The sequence below is a fragment of the Aspergillus tubingensis genome (genome assembly GCF_013340325.1).
Source record: "Aspergillus tubingensis WU-2223L DNA, scaffold_2, whole genome shotgun sequence".
In the NCBI taxonomy this organism is placed as follows: domain Eukaryota; kingdom Fungi; phylum Ascomycota; class Eurotiomycetes; order Eurotiales; family Aspergillaceae; genus Aspergillus; species Aspergillus tubingensis.
Genome location: NW_023336276.1, coordinates 1,307,579 through 1,325,064, shown reverse-complemented (window position 1 = coordinate 1,325,064; position 17,486 = coordinate 1,307,579). Strand labels below are relative to the sequence as shown.

Below are 17,486 nucleotides of genomic sequence, written 5' to 3'. Positions count from 1 at the left end.
CATCGCAGTTTGCGACAGCTTAACATCTACCTACACACTACCAAAGAGCATACATAACCAAACGGTACCATGGTAAGTCACCATTGTGCTTATCGCATGTACATACTCTCTCTCAATGCGCTAACCACCACCACTACTCCCAGCCCCCCAAAAAGCGCAGCGCCCCAAGCAGCGGCCCCGCGCCCAAACGCGCACGCCAATCCAAACTCGCTAAAGAGAACGACATCAGCGCATCGGAAGAGAACGAAATCAAAGAAGTATTCCACCTCTTCTCCGAGACCGTCGAGGAATTCGCAGATCAAAAGGAAGGCGTGATTCCACGCGGTGATGTGCGCAAGGCTTTGGTGTACGGCTTCTCTTCCCTAGACATCCACTTGCGACGAAAGGATCTTTAACTCAGTGCAACAATAGAGCCCTCGGTCTCGACCCCACCGACAGCGAAGAACTCCACTCCATCATCTCGGCCGTTGACCCCACGGATACCGGGTACGTGCTGTACGAGCCGTTTCTGGCTGTCGCGGCAGCGAAGCTACGATCTAGGTCTGATGATGCGATGGCGGCGGAGGTGGATGCGGCGTATCGGTTATTTACGAGGGGGTCGGGGAGATTGATTACGTTTAACCATTTGAAGAGGATTGCGCGCGAGTTGAAGGAGGATGATCTTGGGGATGAATTGTTGAAGGATATGATTTTGGAGGCGAATGGTGGGGCCGGAGTGCATGCTGGGGTTACGTTGGAGCAGTTCCATGATGTTATGACTAGGGCCGGGGTGTTTTGATTGTCTTTTTTGGTTTGCTTAGTTGGGGATATGGGATGGTTGGATTGATATTTCAGCGGGCGTTGGGTATGTGATTAATCCTGGTTACTTGGTGTTATTTACTACCTGGGACAGGGTGTTGGGACATATGGCATGCTTCTTGGGATTATACAGGATCGGTTATGGAGTGCCAAAAATAGTGTACTTTAGCTATAAAGCGATAATCAGATATCAAGTACATACAGTGTTATACAAAGCCGTGTTCACGTCTCGTCGATTATTCCAGAGCAAAACGTAGAGCAAACAGTCAAGAACATGTGGATAAACGCTTTCTAAAGAGTCGTACTCGGGGTATCATATAATGCTGATATACACAATCGGGCAGAGCAAGGTTGGGTAATCGAGTCACAAACGGTTCAGTCAACGTCGGACGTGAGCAGGGACTTCTCAGACCGAGGTTCAACATTTAACGCCGTTGAGACGCTGGTCGCTTGCGATACATCGGACGTGGAGTCTCCTGTGGCAGCAGATGTTGTGGACATGGTCTCCGATGGTGTGCAGCTAGAAGAAGGCGCTGAACCCTCCTCTTCCGCCAAGCCAGAATCCACGTCCTCTGCAGCCTCCGGGGAGTAGCCGTCAACTGCCTCGTAGAAGAGCATGAAGGCACCGCCCTGAGACATGACGCTCGCTTCGCTGACCATCTGCACGTCTTCGTCGCTTAGCCTGTACCAACGCTCGTCTCTCTCCTTGTCTCCATCTGCCTCGATAATTGCGTCCGGGACGTGGGCCGGAAAACTGTCGGTTGGATATTTTCTGTAACATATGTAATGGCCATTCTCATGACGGCCGTAATGAGTGATCACAGCACGCAACTGATAGTGACCGCCTGCAGTTGTGCCTCTTCCTGCATGCGAGAGCATGGATACGCTGGGATTGGTCTCCCAGGCTTCAAGATTTGGTTCCCCATTTTTAGAAACTCCGCCTAAGCACCATGGGTTCAAGTTGAGGGCATTGGGAAACTTGACGGCCGCGTAATTCTTCCGGAGCATTCCTGTAGTTTCATCAAACATGCTGCGATTGATGTGAATAACTAGGCACTGTGGGGGCCTGGCAACCACGGCCTGTCTTGACTTAGTCGTCGACACGCGATTTTTTCCGGGAATATGGCATTTCTGAGAGAGCGTCTTCTCTGCAAAGTCCTCCTCTCCCAACGCCTGCTCAACGGCCTGTAAGCGTTCCTGTGCGGAGCTTCGAAGCGCATCTGATATTTTTGGTGATTCCGGAGTAGCACTCGGAGTCTCCTCATCATCGCTGATTTGCTTCAGCAGGTTCAATAGCTGAGACTGTACCCGCAACAAAGTGCACTTTGCGCATTCCACTCCCTCAATGGGCTCCAAATGCATGTAATGATGGAGACACTCTCGGATGTCGTACTCGAACTTTGGACCGAGCGGGACAGTCAAGCAGTTGAAGGGAATGAGCGAGAGCCCTTCGGTCCAACCACACTGGATGCAGCCCACTCTTTGCGCAAGAAGACCTTCCAACGGGTTCCGAAAAACCTGGTTTCCAGTTGACCGTGACTCCGCCCCACTGTTTTCTTGTAGCTCCTGTGACGAACCAGACCCAATCACATGTTCCTGCGGTCCTGCCATCTTCAGGCCCAAGTTGCGCGTGTGTCGCCGAGTCGCCTGCTGGACTTCCAGATCCAACTGATCAACAATCTTCGAGAAGTACTCCTGTGCATCCTGCTGCTGCCAGCTGCTCATCGATTTGAGATCCGCCGGGGTCCACAGACGTTGGACATTGCTGTCTGCGCTATTGAGTCGCTCTATGATATCCTTCAAAGCTTGATGCGTGGACATAAGGGCTTTCTCTCCTAGCTGCTCAACATTCTGATCCAGAAACTTCTCCAACGACTGGAGAGATGCCAGTCCTTGTATGATGCTATTCTGATAACACGAATTATCCCAGTTTCCGAGCCCTGGCGGTACGTTGTTCTTGCTGCTTAAGAGCGAGGTCCCGAAACTCGAGAAAGCCGGAGCGCGAGGGAAGAGGGAGGAGAAGGAGGTATCGTCAAGGCCAAGTATCCGTTGCATCGCTTCACTTTTGGCCTCAAAGGTCATCGAAAGAGGGTTCTCGTCGGTCGTATCGGAATTCCGTGTCTGGGAATCCAGGGCGGCAATCAGTCGAGAAGGTGTCAAATGGACTAGTAAATTCCAGGCTATCTGAGCCACCGACAACGAAGCTGGACCCCAATAGCTGATGGTAAAATACAGAGTGATGAGCGTCACTAATATAGAGGCAACTAAGGATGGATTGCCCTGCAGTTGCTGCAGTACTGTTTCATAGTTGCTGCGCTGCACGTTGAAGGGATTCGGAGTGAGGAAGTTAATCCCCTCTCTGCGAGCATTCATGGCTGATGAAAAGGAGGCAAAGTCCACGGCATAGGGACGAGGACATTGACATCACTTAGCAGAGCAGTTAAGAGGCGACGACCACGTCTGGCGAAGTGACGACTGGATCGACTTGAGCAGCCAGTGTTGCGTCGCAGAATAAGCAGCGGCCGAGTGCGCTCCAGGTGTCTTCCGCCACCCGGAAAGGTTTTATCGATAATGCCCGGCTCCACAACAAATTGTTCACCTGCGGGCATGCAGGAAAATACCAATCTAAATTTCCCCTGCATCAATCATGGCGAAATCTAGGCGTGAGTACAGCTATTCCTACAGGATTATTGCTTCAGAAATGCATGTTCAATGCTAACATAATGCCCCTGTCTAGCCCAGTCAAAACATTCCCGCGCTGCGAGGCGGGCAGCTTCCCCCAGTCTCGATGTCGACAAGTCAATCACATCTCTTCCGCGGGCCGAAGAAACTACAGTACAGCGGGATTCGATCCTATCGGAACGCGCTAATGCAGGCGTTTCGAAGAAATCGTCAAAAGGCAAAGCTAAAACTAGAGCGCAGCGCTTGAGACAACAAAAGGGTGTTGAAAGAGCAGAGGCCGTGATGGACCAGCTGGAGAAGAAGGTCGTTAAAAGTGAGGGCCGCGCCAAATCCGTCAAGGCTCGTAGGGTAAGGACGCCAGACTTTTCATCATGATTGGTCAATATCTCTGACGAAATGAGTGTCTAGGCTGAATGGGAGGATCTGAACCGTAAAACGAAGTCAATGTTCGAAGCCCTCAACGAGGCTGACGATAACATGGACGATGCCATGATGGACGATGCTGCGGCTTCTAAGCCAGCGAAACGTTCGAAGCCGGCCCCTGTCACTCAGGCTCCCGTTGTGGAGGAACACGAAGGCATTGACGTGGACGATGATATCACCTGATGCGTGGACGTTTATCTTGCCAAGGAAATACCGCCATGGTTGCGCCAGCTATCTACTTCCGCGGTCTAAGCTGGTTGATCATCCGTTCGATCTCAACGGCGGCTGGTCCTGAAGCCCTCGCCTGGAGGAGCTCAAGGGCGTTGACATTCTTTGCCCTGAAGGCTTCTTCGCCGGCTTTCGCAATCATGCCGCATTTCACCCACATTTCCATCTTGTCCTCAGCCGGCAAATTGGTGCATTTGGGAACAAATAACGAAGCGAGCTTTGTATTTCCAGCTCCCAAAACCTCGTTATAAAATGGCTGTTATTTATCCGTGAGCATGCGGGCGCATATTCTGGGGTTGTTGGCCGACTTACCTCCCATCCAATCGGGGACTTTTTGTTTTTCCCGATTTCTTCCAGCTCACCCCAGTCACGCTTAGCTACCAAGGCCCTTAATCTCAACCACCAGAAAGTTTTCTCTGGCATCCTGAACTCGCTCTGTATCTTCTGTGCTCTTTTTCCGTAGCCTGATCTTATCAGTCTGTAGATTGTCTCATTCAAGCTTAAGCCAAGGAACTCTGAACGATCCGCAAGGTCCTTGTCGAGGGCCTCCTGGACCTTCAGCAACTGGGATGCTTCGTTTAGTAGTTTCTGCTGTAACACCACAGAAGGATCTTTTGAGTCTGACAGTAGACGTGATGCGAGCTGGAGCTTTTCGGTCTTGCGCGGCAGGTCCGTTGCGTCCAACGCCTCGGAGAGAAGGACATTGGAGCCATCAATAGGCCGATCATCTTGGTAGAAGAGGTCCTTCAACAACTCGGTGTCCTGTCCTCTGGCAGTCGTCTCCACAAGGGCAGACGCCATAGGGCGTGTGTTTATCGTTCTGAAGAAACTGGCAAGCGGTAGTTTAGTCTTAAGATGCAGAAGGACGTAGTTCACTAGATCAACGTCTCCACTTTCGATGGCCTTATCCAAGGCAATCTCGTCTTCTTCCATGTCCAAGAGCAAGGGCACTTGCTTCCCAGCTCTTGGTTCGTGGTTCAGCAGCTGAGTCGCCAAGTGAGCACGTCCTTCATCGTAAGCTGTTTGCGCGATCAATTCAAAGGATATGCCTGGTTTGCCTTCCAGTCGCTGGACAATGAGCTTGCAGAGGGCATCATCGTCCACTGTGGATACTTTGACCTTCTGGCTTGCCCAATGAACGTATATCCTATCGGCAGGAAGCTCAAGATATTCCGAAATGCGGATCGCAAGCAGGTATTCATGCCTGTTTACCAACCGCTCAATGAGCCTTTCAGGAGTAAGGCGCATGTATTGCTCATAGGAAAGCGGCAGTCCTATCTGGTAGTCTCGCACTGCTTTCAGCACCCGGAGTTTCTCAGTCATTTCGACAAATTCATCGCTGTTGTACAAGTCAAGAACAGACTTTCCGAACGACGCTGCCTTTAACAAGCGCTTCTGCCAATATGTGTCAAACTCATGACCAGCAGCTTTGACACAAGTGTCAACCGCCTCGGGCAAACTTGGCCGGATACGTTGGATGTTCTCGTCGGCTTTGGGCGACTTCTTCTCCAGAAGGTCTATAGAGTCCAGGAGGACTGAGGCGGGTGACGTAGATCCGAGCCGGAAGATCGCCTCGGTGACATCTTGCAGACCATCAGATGTGTGTTCCTAGACTAAACGAGGATTACTTACCAACAACTTTGTGCAAGAACTCGCAGGTGTCGTTGGTAATTAAACGCACACCGTCAAACTCAGGCACGACATGGACAGTGCCGTCATAGTAATATCTCGCCGCAACGCCATTAGGCCCGATGAGATGTACCTCGTCTTCCCATGCGATGACAACGGCATCATCTCCGCACCAGTCGACTGTCCGAGGAGTGACTCGCGATTCTGGGTCATATTCGCTGTATTTGCTTTGGAAGTCACTGCTGACTACCCATACCTTGCCCTCAGCGGTGATTAGAGCAACGAATCTTCCGGTTGGCGACACGCTTGCATGCTTGAACGGCCCATTTTGAAGGACTTTGTCTTCGGCTTCCGTGGGGTCGACCAAGTAGACTGTCTTGTCAACGGCAAGTAGAACTTCAACTGAGCGAGACAGCGTATAAGCCGGAGGTATCAGTGACCACGACGAGACTTCTCCTTCCGGACAAGGAGCCAGGAGCCTAGGTCGCGGCTCGTCGTAATTCGACACAGCAACCAGTTGGTTGTTAGAGAGCAGGGCAACAAAGCCGGAGGTCCAGAATCGGCAAGCCCTCACACCGTAGTCTTCAGCTCCCTAAGCGGGTGTCAGTTTCAGCAGAGCAGCACGTGGAAAGGAGTGTTACATTTCCCAGAGAAAATGAGGTGAAGTCGCCGTGTAGGCCAAAATAGCGTCTGACAGTGCCGTCTTCCGTGATCACCAGGAGTTCTTCCTTGTCGGACCAGCCGAGACCGCGAATCGTGCCGTATTCCCACTACAAACGTTAGAACGTGCCTACGTGGAGTCAATACCTGACTGACATTGATTCGATTGATGTGCTTCCCCGAGCATGAGTAAATGTCAATGCTCGACTTGGCGGTCTGAGCATCACGGAACCTGTACGGTTTGCTCTCATCGCGGTGCAGCGCTGGAAATATATCAGCATGTTTAGAAACAGATAATATTGTAACCATTGCACATACCAATAGCCCCTCCGTAGGGAGCGCCAGCGATGATGTAGTTCTCTAATTCGACATCATCGTCGAAGATGGCATCGTATATGGGGACCTTCCGGTAGAAGCTATCTCCTAGTCTCTCCCAATTGGCCAGAGGATTTGACGGCGCCATTGACACCGAGCAATGTCATGTATAGATGGGAAGCGATACAGATCCGATGGAGATAGTGCTGGGATAAGACCCTCCAGCCGGATGTTGTTGTCTATCGGGAAGCTCCTGGAGCTCACATGCGGACGGGTCTCCGGCACTAACCGCATTGGGATATAGTGCCTGAGGTGGCTGGACCATGTATCGCGCGGGTAATTATTCATGGACTATCCCAGCTGCCACCATGACTGTCAATTGCCCGAGAGTACTATCATGGAGGATGGCTCAGAAATCTCAAGACTCGCTCCAGAATTATCTGATCTTGAAGTAGCTCTCTTTCTTTGTCTTGCGGCACACCAACACTGTCGCATTGACACAAATGACGCCAATATTCATGACGTCGCAAAGGAGCTCGCCCTGGTAATTCAAAATCCCGTGATGTGATCTACGATTTTACTGATGTCTTGTTTAGATATGCACAAATACATTTGGTCTCTCTTATAGCATTCTTGATTGCTCTAGTGCTACGTCTTTAGAAGATTTTCGTGCTGAGTTACTTCCTCCCGGTCTTTACAGGAGCAGTTATGCTCGGCCTTCGCGCTCACGAATGACCACTGAGTCGGTATGTCAATTCGACTGTTTTGGTCCACTTTATTGCTAGGCTAATAAGATAAGGCGGGTGTGATATCCTCATATCATGACCTTCGAGATCATAAAGGACGCCTCAAGTCAGCCCCTATCGAGCACAAGCAGGAAGTCGTCAATGTTGTAATAGCTAAGCACTTCAACTATGTGGACGACAATATCCAGCGCGAAGCTCTCGAGGTAAACACAATTACATCCAAAACAGAATGTGATAATGACTGGTTCATACAGTTAATGCACTCGAAGCAACTCACCACACCGGCAGGAATCTTGAAAGCCCCAACCTATTTTCTGTTCCTACCTCTTATAGTGCGCGATGAAACCCCACAATTAAACTCTCATCTAGTATGTCTGCCACCGGTATATTTCCATCACTCAGTGAACTGACCCCACTTAGAACGACTACCTGTTCATCTCTCATTTTCACGACACAGAAGACGGCTACGTCTACCTCGAAGAAAACAACGACTGGCTCTCCGATGGCCAGCTGTCCGCATCATCCGTTATCCACAAGCCAGAAGCTCAAACGAAGAAAGGACATCCTCATGTAGATATCACGGTTCGTCTCCCCCCCTACCTTGGTCATCGAACCAAATCCCACTAACAAGAACATAACAACCAGCTCCTTGAACAACTACAACAACTAAGCACCACGGTCAGCATGGGCGCCGAAATAGCCCGGTACCAACAAGACATAGTCGTGTTCCTTCGGCTCAGTCGCGCCGTAGCTGGGGGAATATCAACGCGGTCAAACCTCTATTTCAAGTCATTTTCAAAGTGAGATCATCCTATTCATTCCCTGTATGCTAAAGCAAAGCACTAATTGCAACAGACTCCTCGCCGTATTACACGGCATCGACTTCCTCACGCCCTCAATCGTAGCACTAGCAGCCAGAAAGGTCTTTCGACATCGGATCATCGTGGCCAAACCCGAAGAGGATAGAAGCCTGCAATACGGGAGTGACCTGCAGGCCGTGTCGCAGGTGCTTGAGTACGCGAACCCGGATTCAATATTGGACGGGGTGCTTACATTAGAAGCACCGTTATGATTGACACAATCATGTACATATACTTTAATGCAATTCTACAACCCATCCTCAGGCTAACGGTGACAGAATTCATTAAGTAAATTGATGACTATACTCGACGAGTATATCAAGTATATCAAGTATATAAATGGGTATTTTGCAACACGACACGATCCAGCAAAGGATCATTTCCCTGATAAGCGTCGAAGCCCTCCTCCTATAATCAATTATACAGTTTAAAGATCCGCTCCCAACTCCCCTCTAACCCCCTATCCAAAAACATGATAAAACACACTACAACAACTTCTCCACCCCCTCAATAACATCCTTCAACAAATCAAAAACCCCATCAAGAATCGTCTCCAACAATCCCGTCGCAAAGCTCAACACACACTCCAACGTATCCACCAACTGATCCAAAACATCAGTCAAAGTGCAAGATTCATCGTCCTCGTCGTCGTCATCTCGCTTCACGCTGCCCTTCACCAGCATATTCCGGGGCGCTACCACCGCATCACTCGAGCAGTTACTCAACCGGCCATAGATCTTCTCCTGGGAGGAGAGAAGAAGAGCCCTAACGCCTTCGATCCTCTCGACTGCAGCGGAGGAGGTAGTGTTTGTGACTGTGATGGTGGTTCCGTTGGCGAGGGTGGTGGTTGTGGTGACGGCTGATTGGGATTTGGAGGCGTGCACAGAGGAGAATCTTTCCAGGAGAGGGTGGACGCGGTGGACGGTTTGGTTGAGGCGGTTGAGATTTTGGCAGTTTTGGAAGGTTGAGGTGAAGGCTGTTGTTGTGAGGGGGAGGAGGAGGAAGGTGGTGAGGGTGAGGAGGAGGGGGAGGAGGTTCATTTTGATGGGAGTTTTAAGATTTGTGGATAAGGTGGTTTGGGATTGTTTAGTTGATGATGAATTTTTGTTGTTTGGTATTTGAGGGGTCTCGTGGTGGCTTTTATATGTATGGTTCATTTTCATGTTCATGATATTGAGGGCATGCACAGAAAGTGGAGCTATTTCGGAAAATACAAAAAAAGAAACTATAGACTTGATAGGTCGACGATGTCGGATTGGTCCAGCAATGATCCGAATTACTCGATGGAGATATCCCCTGACGATCGCAAGGATGAAATTATCCTCCTAGGTTATCACTCGCATGCTTGACAGGCTGATAGGGCGTCGATCTCTTGTAACCGAGATGGTCTAAGGTGATAGTTCCCTGTTAGTGACGCTAGATCTGCTCGATCTCCACAACGCCCAGTTTCCGGGAACCATCGCAATCAGAAATAGCTGGCTAGCTACTTATCGCCCGGATGGTCTCGCGCGATGCTTGAGGAACATATCAGGCGGCATGAATTTCTGCTCCTTAACCTCCTCATCCACAACCAAACCGTTGCCGAGATGCTGATCGCCATTATCGGTCACCGAGCCTGACTCGAGCGACGCCATCAGTCGGCGCCATTCGGCCAGTACGACTTCAATTTCGGTCTTGGCGTCGCCGACAATGGCATCCATCTTGATGTCATTGCGGTCGTACCCGAAAGGGTCTTCTAATTGCGAGCCGATGCCTTCGATGCCATATAGGGTGAAGATGACTAGGCTGACCATGGGAACGGTCCACCACCCCATATCGTCAACCATACCGAAGGGTAAAACGCAACCAAAGAGAGCGAGAACTTGTTTTTGGTGGATCCTTTCACATGTGAGCTGGCGTGGAGAGGTAAAGGGGTGGTTCAAGATGAAGGGACTTACAAGTGCGCAACCGGAATAGGAGTCAGCTTGATGGTCTCCATTCTGCCATAGGCATCCATCAATGAATTCAACTGAGCCTGCATTTGACTTGCCCCAGGAGCGTTGAACCAGCCGCGCTCCACTCCCCTCTTGATAAACCCATCCACGAAGAAGGTTAGTTGAAACGGTAATCCCAGCCCCTCATCCTCGTGGCCCACCAGTCCAGCTGGAAGGAGACTTGCATAATCGGGGTTAAACGCTGCGACACCGTTCTCGGCTACATCATTTCCTAGAGCCCACGCCGCTCCCCATTCAGCGCGAAGATGGTTCTTGACTGCAAAGGGAATCGACATGAGGATCCGTATCGTCCGCTCGATGTCCTCTTTCTCCGCGGCAGTGGGAGGACCTGCAGTGCTGTAGCCGTTTGTGACGATGGTCCTGACTAGGTTGCGAATGCACGTATAAATTGTATTCATTCCATTACGCCCATCCCAGAACCGGTTGTAGGAGGTTTGGTTGCGGAAAACGAGCATCAAACCCACGACTATAGACAAGGATGGGATCTACGGTTGCATGATCAGATCTGAAAGCGCGATAACATGCATGTGAGTGGGACCTACAATACTGCTCGGTAGTCCAACCGTATCAAAGACATAGATATCGAGATAGACCACAAAGGCTGTGAATGCGGCGTGCAGGAAGACGGGCAGCAGAATGGCCGCGTGGATAGCGCCTTTGATGAACCGGAACACCAGAGGCCATCTGATATGGCGCGTATTCAGCATAATGTTATAGTAAGATTCAAACTTGTGAGCCATCAATATTGTTTACCTTCGGGGCTTGCTCCGACTCGTCAGGAGATGCGGATGGGTCCCTGCGCGATAGTGATGCGCATTGTTAAGGAACGTAGTGTTCTGCCGACTCAACGCCGGTGTCGGGGGTTGACTGAAATTCAATCGCATATTTGCCTCCAATTCAATCTGACTGAGGGAGGAGAGACACAGAAATAGAAGAGGTGGTCTTTGTACACAGCGTGAAAGAATTTGCGTCTAGCGGTCAACAGCCCGTCCGCTTTGTCAAACTTGGGTTAGTTGCTTAGTCGAGGTGGAACGATAGGGCGAGTCGGCGTTGGTGAAAGGACTCTCCTGATTTAGTGCGCTTGTCTGGCAGACCATATCATATGAGTCTCTTTGGAATTGGTGCGAGATAAGGAGTGGCATCATCGTGCAGAAATTAGGGACAACTCGCGGGGGATCAACCAGCCGCCGGATGTTGTGGTTGGTGAATCCATCTTCACGGGGCTGCCTCGCCCAGAACTCTATTTCCTCACAACACCTCCGCCAACCAGTTGACTTCCACGTACTTTGACCTGGTTTGGCCACGATGATATATCCAATTTGGATAGTAGGAGAAGTTAAAACCCAGATAGATCATAGAGGGCTGCGAATGCATCATGTGCTGTAAGTGATGATAAGAAGTGGATACATATTCCCTCGGATAACTTGGGATAGGTCAAGACTAGTACGTGAAAACCACAACTTTGAATCTCTTCAGTCCTAACTATATTATTCGAATCAGCCTACGCAGAATTAATTATGTTTCGGCGCCTTTGGAGTGGCACAGACTTGGTTCTGTTGCGACTATCTACTAGCGGGAGCCGATCCTCTCGTTGCAGTTCGTCGGCTTGCCGCCTGGCAAGCGCTGGGAAGATGTAATACGAACGAATGTTGTTCATCACACTCCAATCGCGGTTCTCCCATTTTTAAAATGATTATCTTCATCTCGGGAAGCAAGAAGGTTTGGGGAGGGGCTTCTATGTCCGGCCTTCGTTTTCTCTCGCTACATCAACAACATCAGCGTTAGGTCAAGCGGAATCATGATACCATACCAGAGATTATATATTCAAATGGTACCTTCGGTACTATCTTAAGATCTCGGTGTTTATTGGTGCACGAAGGCACGAGTCATCAGCGCGAGGCTGAGCCCTGCTCTCCGCACCTCACTGGGAACTTCATATGTCGCATACTGACCTTGGGCATGTTCTAGGCCTTATGATCCTAGAAACTCTCTCCTTCCTAACTCATTGACGGCAGGCCGATGGAAAATGCCTAGCACTTCCATACGGCGTCTTAACAACGAGGCGTACACGGTCGCATTAATATGCCCCTTGGAGGTTGAACTGAGTGCGGCTCGATACATGCTTGACGAAGAGCATGGAATGCTTCTGGGAAACAGAAAAGATCCAAACATATACATACTTGGATCCTTGAGTGGGCACAATGTTGTGCTCGCGGCACTCCCAAAGGGGTCACAGGGAACGGCATCCGCGGCGGCCGTCGCCATCCACCTAATTCGCACTTTCTCGGCAATCAAGCTTCGTTTGTTGGTGGGCATAGGTGGTGGCATTCCTAGCCTTGCTAACGATATTCGTCTTGGGGATGTGGTTGTAAGCGCTCCTGACGGTCTTATTGGAGGAGTAGTCGAATATGATTTGGGTAAAGAAACCACAAACGGGTTCAAGAGGAAGGGTGTACTGTGTCCTCCGCCTGCTGAGTGGAGAAAGGCTATGGCAAACATGGCCTCAGACCACCAAGTCCGAGCAAACCGGATTGCAGTATTTCTGTCGGATATGTTGCGCAAATATCCCACATTAACAGAGTATCAAAGGCCACTGCCGGAGACCGATATCTTGTTCCCAGCGGACTATATCCACGCTCAGGACGGGGAAAGCTGTGTCTCTTGTGACGCAGCTAAGGCCGTGAAACGAGCTCCGCGAACACTGCCTCACGAGTCACGCGTCTTCTATGGCATCATAGCGTCAGGAAACCGTGTCATCAAAGATGGCACAAAGCGGGACAGCATAGCAAGGGAGTCAGGTGGCGCTATGTGTTGTGAGATGGAGGCTGCCGGACTTATGGACCAATTCCAATGCGTTGTCATTCGTGGAATTTCCGATTATTGTGACTCTCACAAAAACGATGACTGGCATGCTTATGCTGCAGGCGCAGCTGCAGCCTTAGCGAAAGAAGCCCTGATGTACATGGAGCCTCACTGTATGTGCCCAATAATTGCTCCTGCGTTGATATTGAAATATATTAACATTGTTATAGATAATACACCGCGCGAAGAACATTCATCAGAGTGGAAAGCCAACGTTCTCAAGCAGCTGTATACCTGCAACTATCTAAATGCTAAGGATAGGAACCCACAAAGAGTTGAGGGGACTTTTCAATGGTTCACAAACCATCAACTCTTTCAGAATTGGAGAGAAAACCATGGACCGGGCCTTCTCTGGGTTTCAGCCGACCCTGGCTGTGGAAAATCTGTCCTGGCCAGATATCTTTTAAATGAAGTTCTGCTTAGTTCAGAGACAAGTGTGGTCTGCTACTTCTTCTTCAAGGAGGATTTCGAGAATCGGAAATCCCTTGTGGATGCTTTATGCTGCATTCTCCATCAGATCTTCGAGCAAATACCGCGCCTGCTTTCCGACCGTCTCCGATCCAGGTTCGAAAGTGAGACTGGTCACATATATCAATCGGTCTGGAGCTTGTGGTCTATTCTTTGCGATCTGGCGGAGGAGCTTCCGGATGAGCAAGTTATTTGTGTTCTGGATGCCTTGGATGAATGTGGGTGCGACGAACAATCACAACTGACCGAATGTTTGACCAACCTCTACCAAAACACAACGGCGTCTTCGAAATTGAAATTTCTCGTCACCAGTCGACCATATAGCGCTATTCAGAGAAGGTTTCAGTCTCTAGAGAATAACTTCCCAGCCATTCACCTACGTGGAGAAGATAACGATGAGGTACAGAAGATAGCGGGAGAGATCAATATGGTCATAGAGCTTCGAGTAGAGGAGCTTGCAGACAGGCTACAACTTCTGGCAGACGAGCGCAATCTTCTTCTCTCTGAGCTGACCTCCGTTCAAAATCGAACATATCTGTGGATCGATCACATCATGAGTACCTTAGACGATATATTGACGGTCACTCCCACTAGTATACGTGCAGCGATCAGAAGACTACCGCGCTCCCTTGACGAAGCTTACGATCAGATATTACGCCGCACTCCAGACCCCGATCGGGCGATGAAAATCTTACATATTGTCGTTGCCGCAAATACACCTCTGACGGTGGCGGATATGGCTACTGCAGTGGCTGTATTAGACCGGAAATCACCCGAAGACCAGCTTGAGATCGAGCCAGAGCATCGAACAAAACGGTCAATCCGGGAAATATGTGGTCTTTTCATCACTATCATCGATTCAAGAATATACCTCCTACACGAGACCGCGAGAGATTTTTTGGTGTATAAGGAAGGTAAAAGTGAGCCAATTCCGGACCTGACGTGGAAAGCTTCGTTGATTCCGCATGACTCAGAATGGATATTGGCGAAGGCTTGTGTGGGTTTTCTCCATTCTACGGATCCAAAAATGGCCTTAAAAGACCAAAGGGACCTTATAATGAAGTTCAATAGGACTCCCTTCCTTGAATATGCTGTCAAAAATTGGAGCAAGCATGTCTTATCCTCTGGTATCGAAGAGGACCCAACGACACACTCACAGATAATGGACATCATTCGCCGCGGTGAAGCCTTCTGTCTTGGGTTCAATAACGAGCCAGCATCTATACATCAGCCCACTCCCTCAACCACTCTGATGCGAGCATTATGGCTGGGATTACATCGTACCGTTCAGACGCTACTACAAGACAAAGATATCGATCTGAATTATAGGAGCACCTATGGTCGTTCGGCCTTATCACTCGCAGCAGAGTATGGGACATTTGACGTGCTGGAACTCCTGCTCAGACAATCTTGGTCTTTCCCCTTCTTATTCCGAACAACGCGGTGGATTGATGTGAACGAAGTGGACAATAGTGGGCTATCGCCACTCGCACATGCAGCATATAATGGTAACGAGAGTATAGTCAGCCTCCTGCTCAGCAAGCAAGGGATACGCCCCGACATGCGGGCCTTTAGTGGAAGAACGCCCTTGGGTATGCAGCGGGACGTGGCCATCTCAATATCATCAAGATGCTTCTTGCTACCGGCAAGGTCGATCCAGATTTCGTGGATTATGCTGGGCTTACACCCATTGTCTACGCAGCAGATGCTCAGCATGAAGATGTTGTCAGTTTCTTACTGAACACCGGGAGAGTTAATCCCAATCGGAAAGACAGTAGAGGTATGACTTTACTCTCACGAGCAGCACACCGTGGCCACGGAAGTATTGTTCGGATACTGCTCGACTTTGGAGTCAAAGACCTCAACTCTAAGGACAAGTATGGACGCACTCCACTACTGCATGCTGCACTCACGGGACATGGGAATATTGTCAAGTCACTCCTGAGTACCGGGATACCTGACCCGAACTGTCGGGATGCCGGTGGTAAGACGCCGCTCGCGCAGGCCTCTTATTATGGCCATGATGTGATAGTCGGGCTACTACTTGAGAACGATGAGGTCGATCCTGATGTACAGGACAACCATGGCAAGACACCACTGGCTCTTGCCTGCCAGGGAGGCCATAGAAGCATCGTTGCACTACTGCTCAAGACCGGCAGAGTGAACCCAAATTCAGAGGACCACTATGGCACAAAACTGCTTACACATGCCACGGAGTGTGGAAACGAGGACATCATTAAACTCATTTCGGATGCCATTAACAGTCGGGACAGTGAAAGTAGTCCGAATACCTCTTCTAGATCTTCACTGCAACTAGACGCAGCGCCTGAGTTCCAGCCAGCGATTGACGCGTTCATGGTAGAAGCCAAGCGAAACCATCAGATTTCCTGGATATGGCCAAGAAATATTCTATATCCGAGATGGCCGCAGAAACAAACAGTCATTCCATACAAGGGTAGCTGGCTGTCCCGGTGACACTCCACCTCATTTAGCAGCACCATTGGGAATTCTCCACCGAAGTCCGAAATACAATTACCTACATTGCTGGCGGCGCAGCACTCAAGGTCTTGGACATGATACTGTAGTGACTGAGAGCTCAGGATGCCCAAGCCTGTTTGCAAGAGACACACACCATTTTAGGCCGGATTGAATGACGAACGTCTACACGGAGGTGCATGCTGTTACGAGCTAGACCGTTCTGCCAACCCTGCTAGCGATGCAAGCCACTCACAACTGTACACTCCACTGGACGGGCGGGTGTAGATCTGACAGCCGCTTACGTCTCCAGCCTTCCAAGGATTCACCCAGTGTTGCCAGCAAGGCAATTTCAGGAACAGGACAAAGAGCTCTTCGATATCCCGTCCAAACTAGACCGAACTGCTAAAGTAGGAATATCGTCAACGTGCACAGCACTATGGGGAGCTTGGTTCACGCAGATTGCATCATGCATAGTGAGACCTTGGCAAGCGAATAGTATCAAAACGGCAGTGATATGCTTCCGCCCACGTAACGGGTAGTCATAATCTGGATCGGGTCAATCCGTGATGTAAGCCGGCAGGAGCCCGAACTATAGTATTCTCTATCCTACACCCGCCGTATACGAGACCGCGCCACCAGATATCTCTGGAATACAAGTCTTCTTTGTTCTCCGGAGGTACACAGTGCAGTAGGCTAGTGCGGATACTAAAATAATCCTAAAGAATAAGGTGTGCAGCTCAATCTGGCATGCCAGATGGAGGGGGAAGACCGATCCCCATTTGATCGGAGGCACCATCTGGGCCCGCAGCAAGTGGATTCGTGTGGGTGGGTCTTGCTCTCCCCTAATCCCCGCAATTCACATCTGCAGCCAATAAGTACCATGCATCTAAGCTTGGCCGACGACATCGACACACTGGCTGAGGTCATCATCCGCCATGTATTGCTGACTCATCTTCACTGATGCACATCTCCAACAACCCCAGACTTGGCCAGAAGGCAGTAACTGGCTGGACACGCTGGGCGAGACAAAAATAGACGACTTCTTAATCTGGCCTTACACAAGATGCGGAGCCACTTACCACTTAACGTCCCGCCTAGGAACGATCGACATCCGTGGAAGCTATTCCCTGCCGCTTTCGACGCTGCTAAACAGAGAACAATGACAAAGACCATATCCATCGCTGCTTTAGGGCTGAGCAACATGAGCACATCTCAACGTCATCCTACCAGCCCGCCATTGTGAAGGAGGTGAACTCAATCAATCTTTCACTCAACCGCCATCAAGTCACTTCGCCGGACCAGGGCACGTCCAGGAGTGAATGCGGCCACTCGACGTATCGCTA

General features: G+C 50.1%; 8 protein-coding genes across 8 annotated transcripts; 4 read left to right on the top strand and 4 right to left on the bottom strand.

Moving 5' to 3' along the window:
- Window positions 1-69: 69 nt before the first annotated feature.
- Window positions 70-778, top strand: AtWU_01029 (EF-hand superfamily Ca2+-modulated protein; the record flags this gene model as incomplete). Its single annotated transcript, XM_035496144.1, has 3 exons — window positions 70-72; window positions 144-346; window positions 412-778. The coding sequence occupies 3 exons, from the start codon at window positions 70-72 to the stop codon at window positions 776-778; spliced, it is 573 nt and encodes a 190-aa protein (XP_035352037.1).
- Window positions 779-1,173: 395 nt separating this feature from the next.
- On the bottom strand, window positions 1,174-3,171 carry AtWU_01028 (ubiquitin-specific protease UBP1; the record flags this gene model as incomplete). The annotated part of the gene is made up of 1 exon (XM_035496143.1): window positions 1,174-3,171. One exon carries the CDS (start codon window positions 3,169-3,171, stop codon window positions 1,174-1,176), a length of 1,998 nt encoding a protein of 665 aa, XP_035352036.1.
- Window positions 3,172-3,445: 274 nt separating this feature from the next.
- AtWU_01027 (Alb1 domain-containing protein) lies at window positions 3,446-4,086 on the top strand (the record flags this gene model as incomplete). Its single annotated transcript, XM_035496142.1, has 3 exons — window positions 3,446-3,461; window positions 3,536-3,828; window positions 3,889-4,086. The coding sequence occupies 3 exons, from the start codon at window positions 3,446-3,448 to the stop codon at window positions 4,084-4,086; spliced, it is 507 nt and encodes a 168-aa protein (XP_035352035.1).
- Window positions 4,087-4,138: 52 nt separating this feature from the next.
- Window positions 4,139-6,883, bottom strand: vp16 (tethering complex subunit VPS16; the record flags this gene model as incomplete). Its single annotated transcript, XM_035496141.1, has 6 exons — window positions 4,139-4,387; window positions 4,444-5,714; window positions 5,764-6,352; window positions 6,402-6,530; window positions 6,577-6,683; window positions 6,739-6,883. 6 exons carry the CDS (start codon window positions 6,881-6,883, stop codon window positions 4,139-4,141), a joined length of 2,490 nt encoding a protein of 829 aa, XP_035352034.1.
- Window positions 6,884-7,132: 249 nt separating this feature from the next.
- AtWU_01025 (uncharacterized protein) lies at window positions 7,133-8,553 on the top strand (the record flags this gene model as incomplete). The annotated part of the gene is made up of 7 exons (XM_035496140.1): window positions 7,133-7,279; window positions 7,332-7,481; window positions 7,535-7,684; window positions 7,736-7,849; window positions 7,902-8,063; window positions 8,127-8,281; window positions 8,337-8,553. 7 exons carry the CDS (start codon window positions 7,133-7,135, stop codon window positions 8,551-8,553), a joined length of 1,095 nt encoding a protein of 364 aa, XP_035352033.1.
- A 273-nt stretch (window positions 8,554-8,826) lies between these two features.
- AtWU_01024 (uncharacterized protein) lies at window positions 8,827-9,381 on the bottom strand (the record flags this gene model as incomplete). The annotated part of the gene is made up of 1 exon (XM_035496139.1): window positions 8,827-9,381. One exon carries the CDS (start codon window positions 9,379-9,381, stop codon window positions 8,827-8,829), a length of 555 nt encoding a protein of 184 aa, XP_035352032.1.
- Window positions 9,382-9,828: 447 nt separating this feature from the next.
- AtWU_01023 (bestrophin family protein) lies at window positions 9,829-11,219 on the bottom strand (the record flags this gene model as incomplete). Its single annotated transcript, XM_035496138.1, has 4 exons — window positions 9,829-10,219; window positions 10,279-10,820; window positions 10,878-11,019; window positions 11,089-11,219. 4 exons carry the CDS (start codon window positions 11,217-11,219, stop codon window positions 9,829-9,831), a joined length of 1,206 nt encoding a protein of 401 aa, XP_035352031.1.
- Window positions 11,220-12,361: 1,142 nt separating this feature from the next.
- AtWU_01022 (WD-repeat protein) lies at window positions 12,362-16,140 on the top strand (the record flags this gene model as incomplete). The annotated part of the gene is made up of 3 exons (XM_035496137.1): window positions 12,362-13,310; window positions 13,368-15,187; window positions 15,241-16,140. 3 exons carry the CDS (start codon window positions 12,362-12,364, stop codon window positions 16,138-16,140), a joined length of 3,669 nt encoding a protein of 1,222 aa, XP_035352030.1.
- Window positions 16,141-17,486: the final 1,346 nt, after the last annotated feature.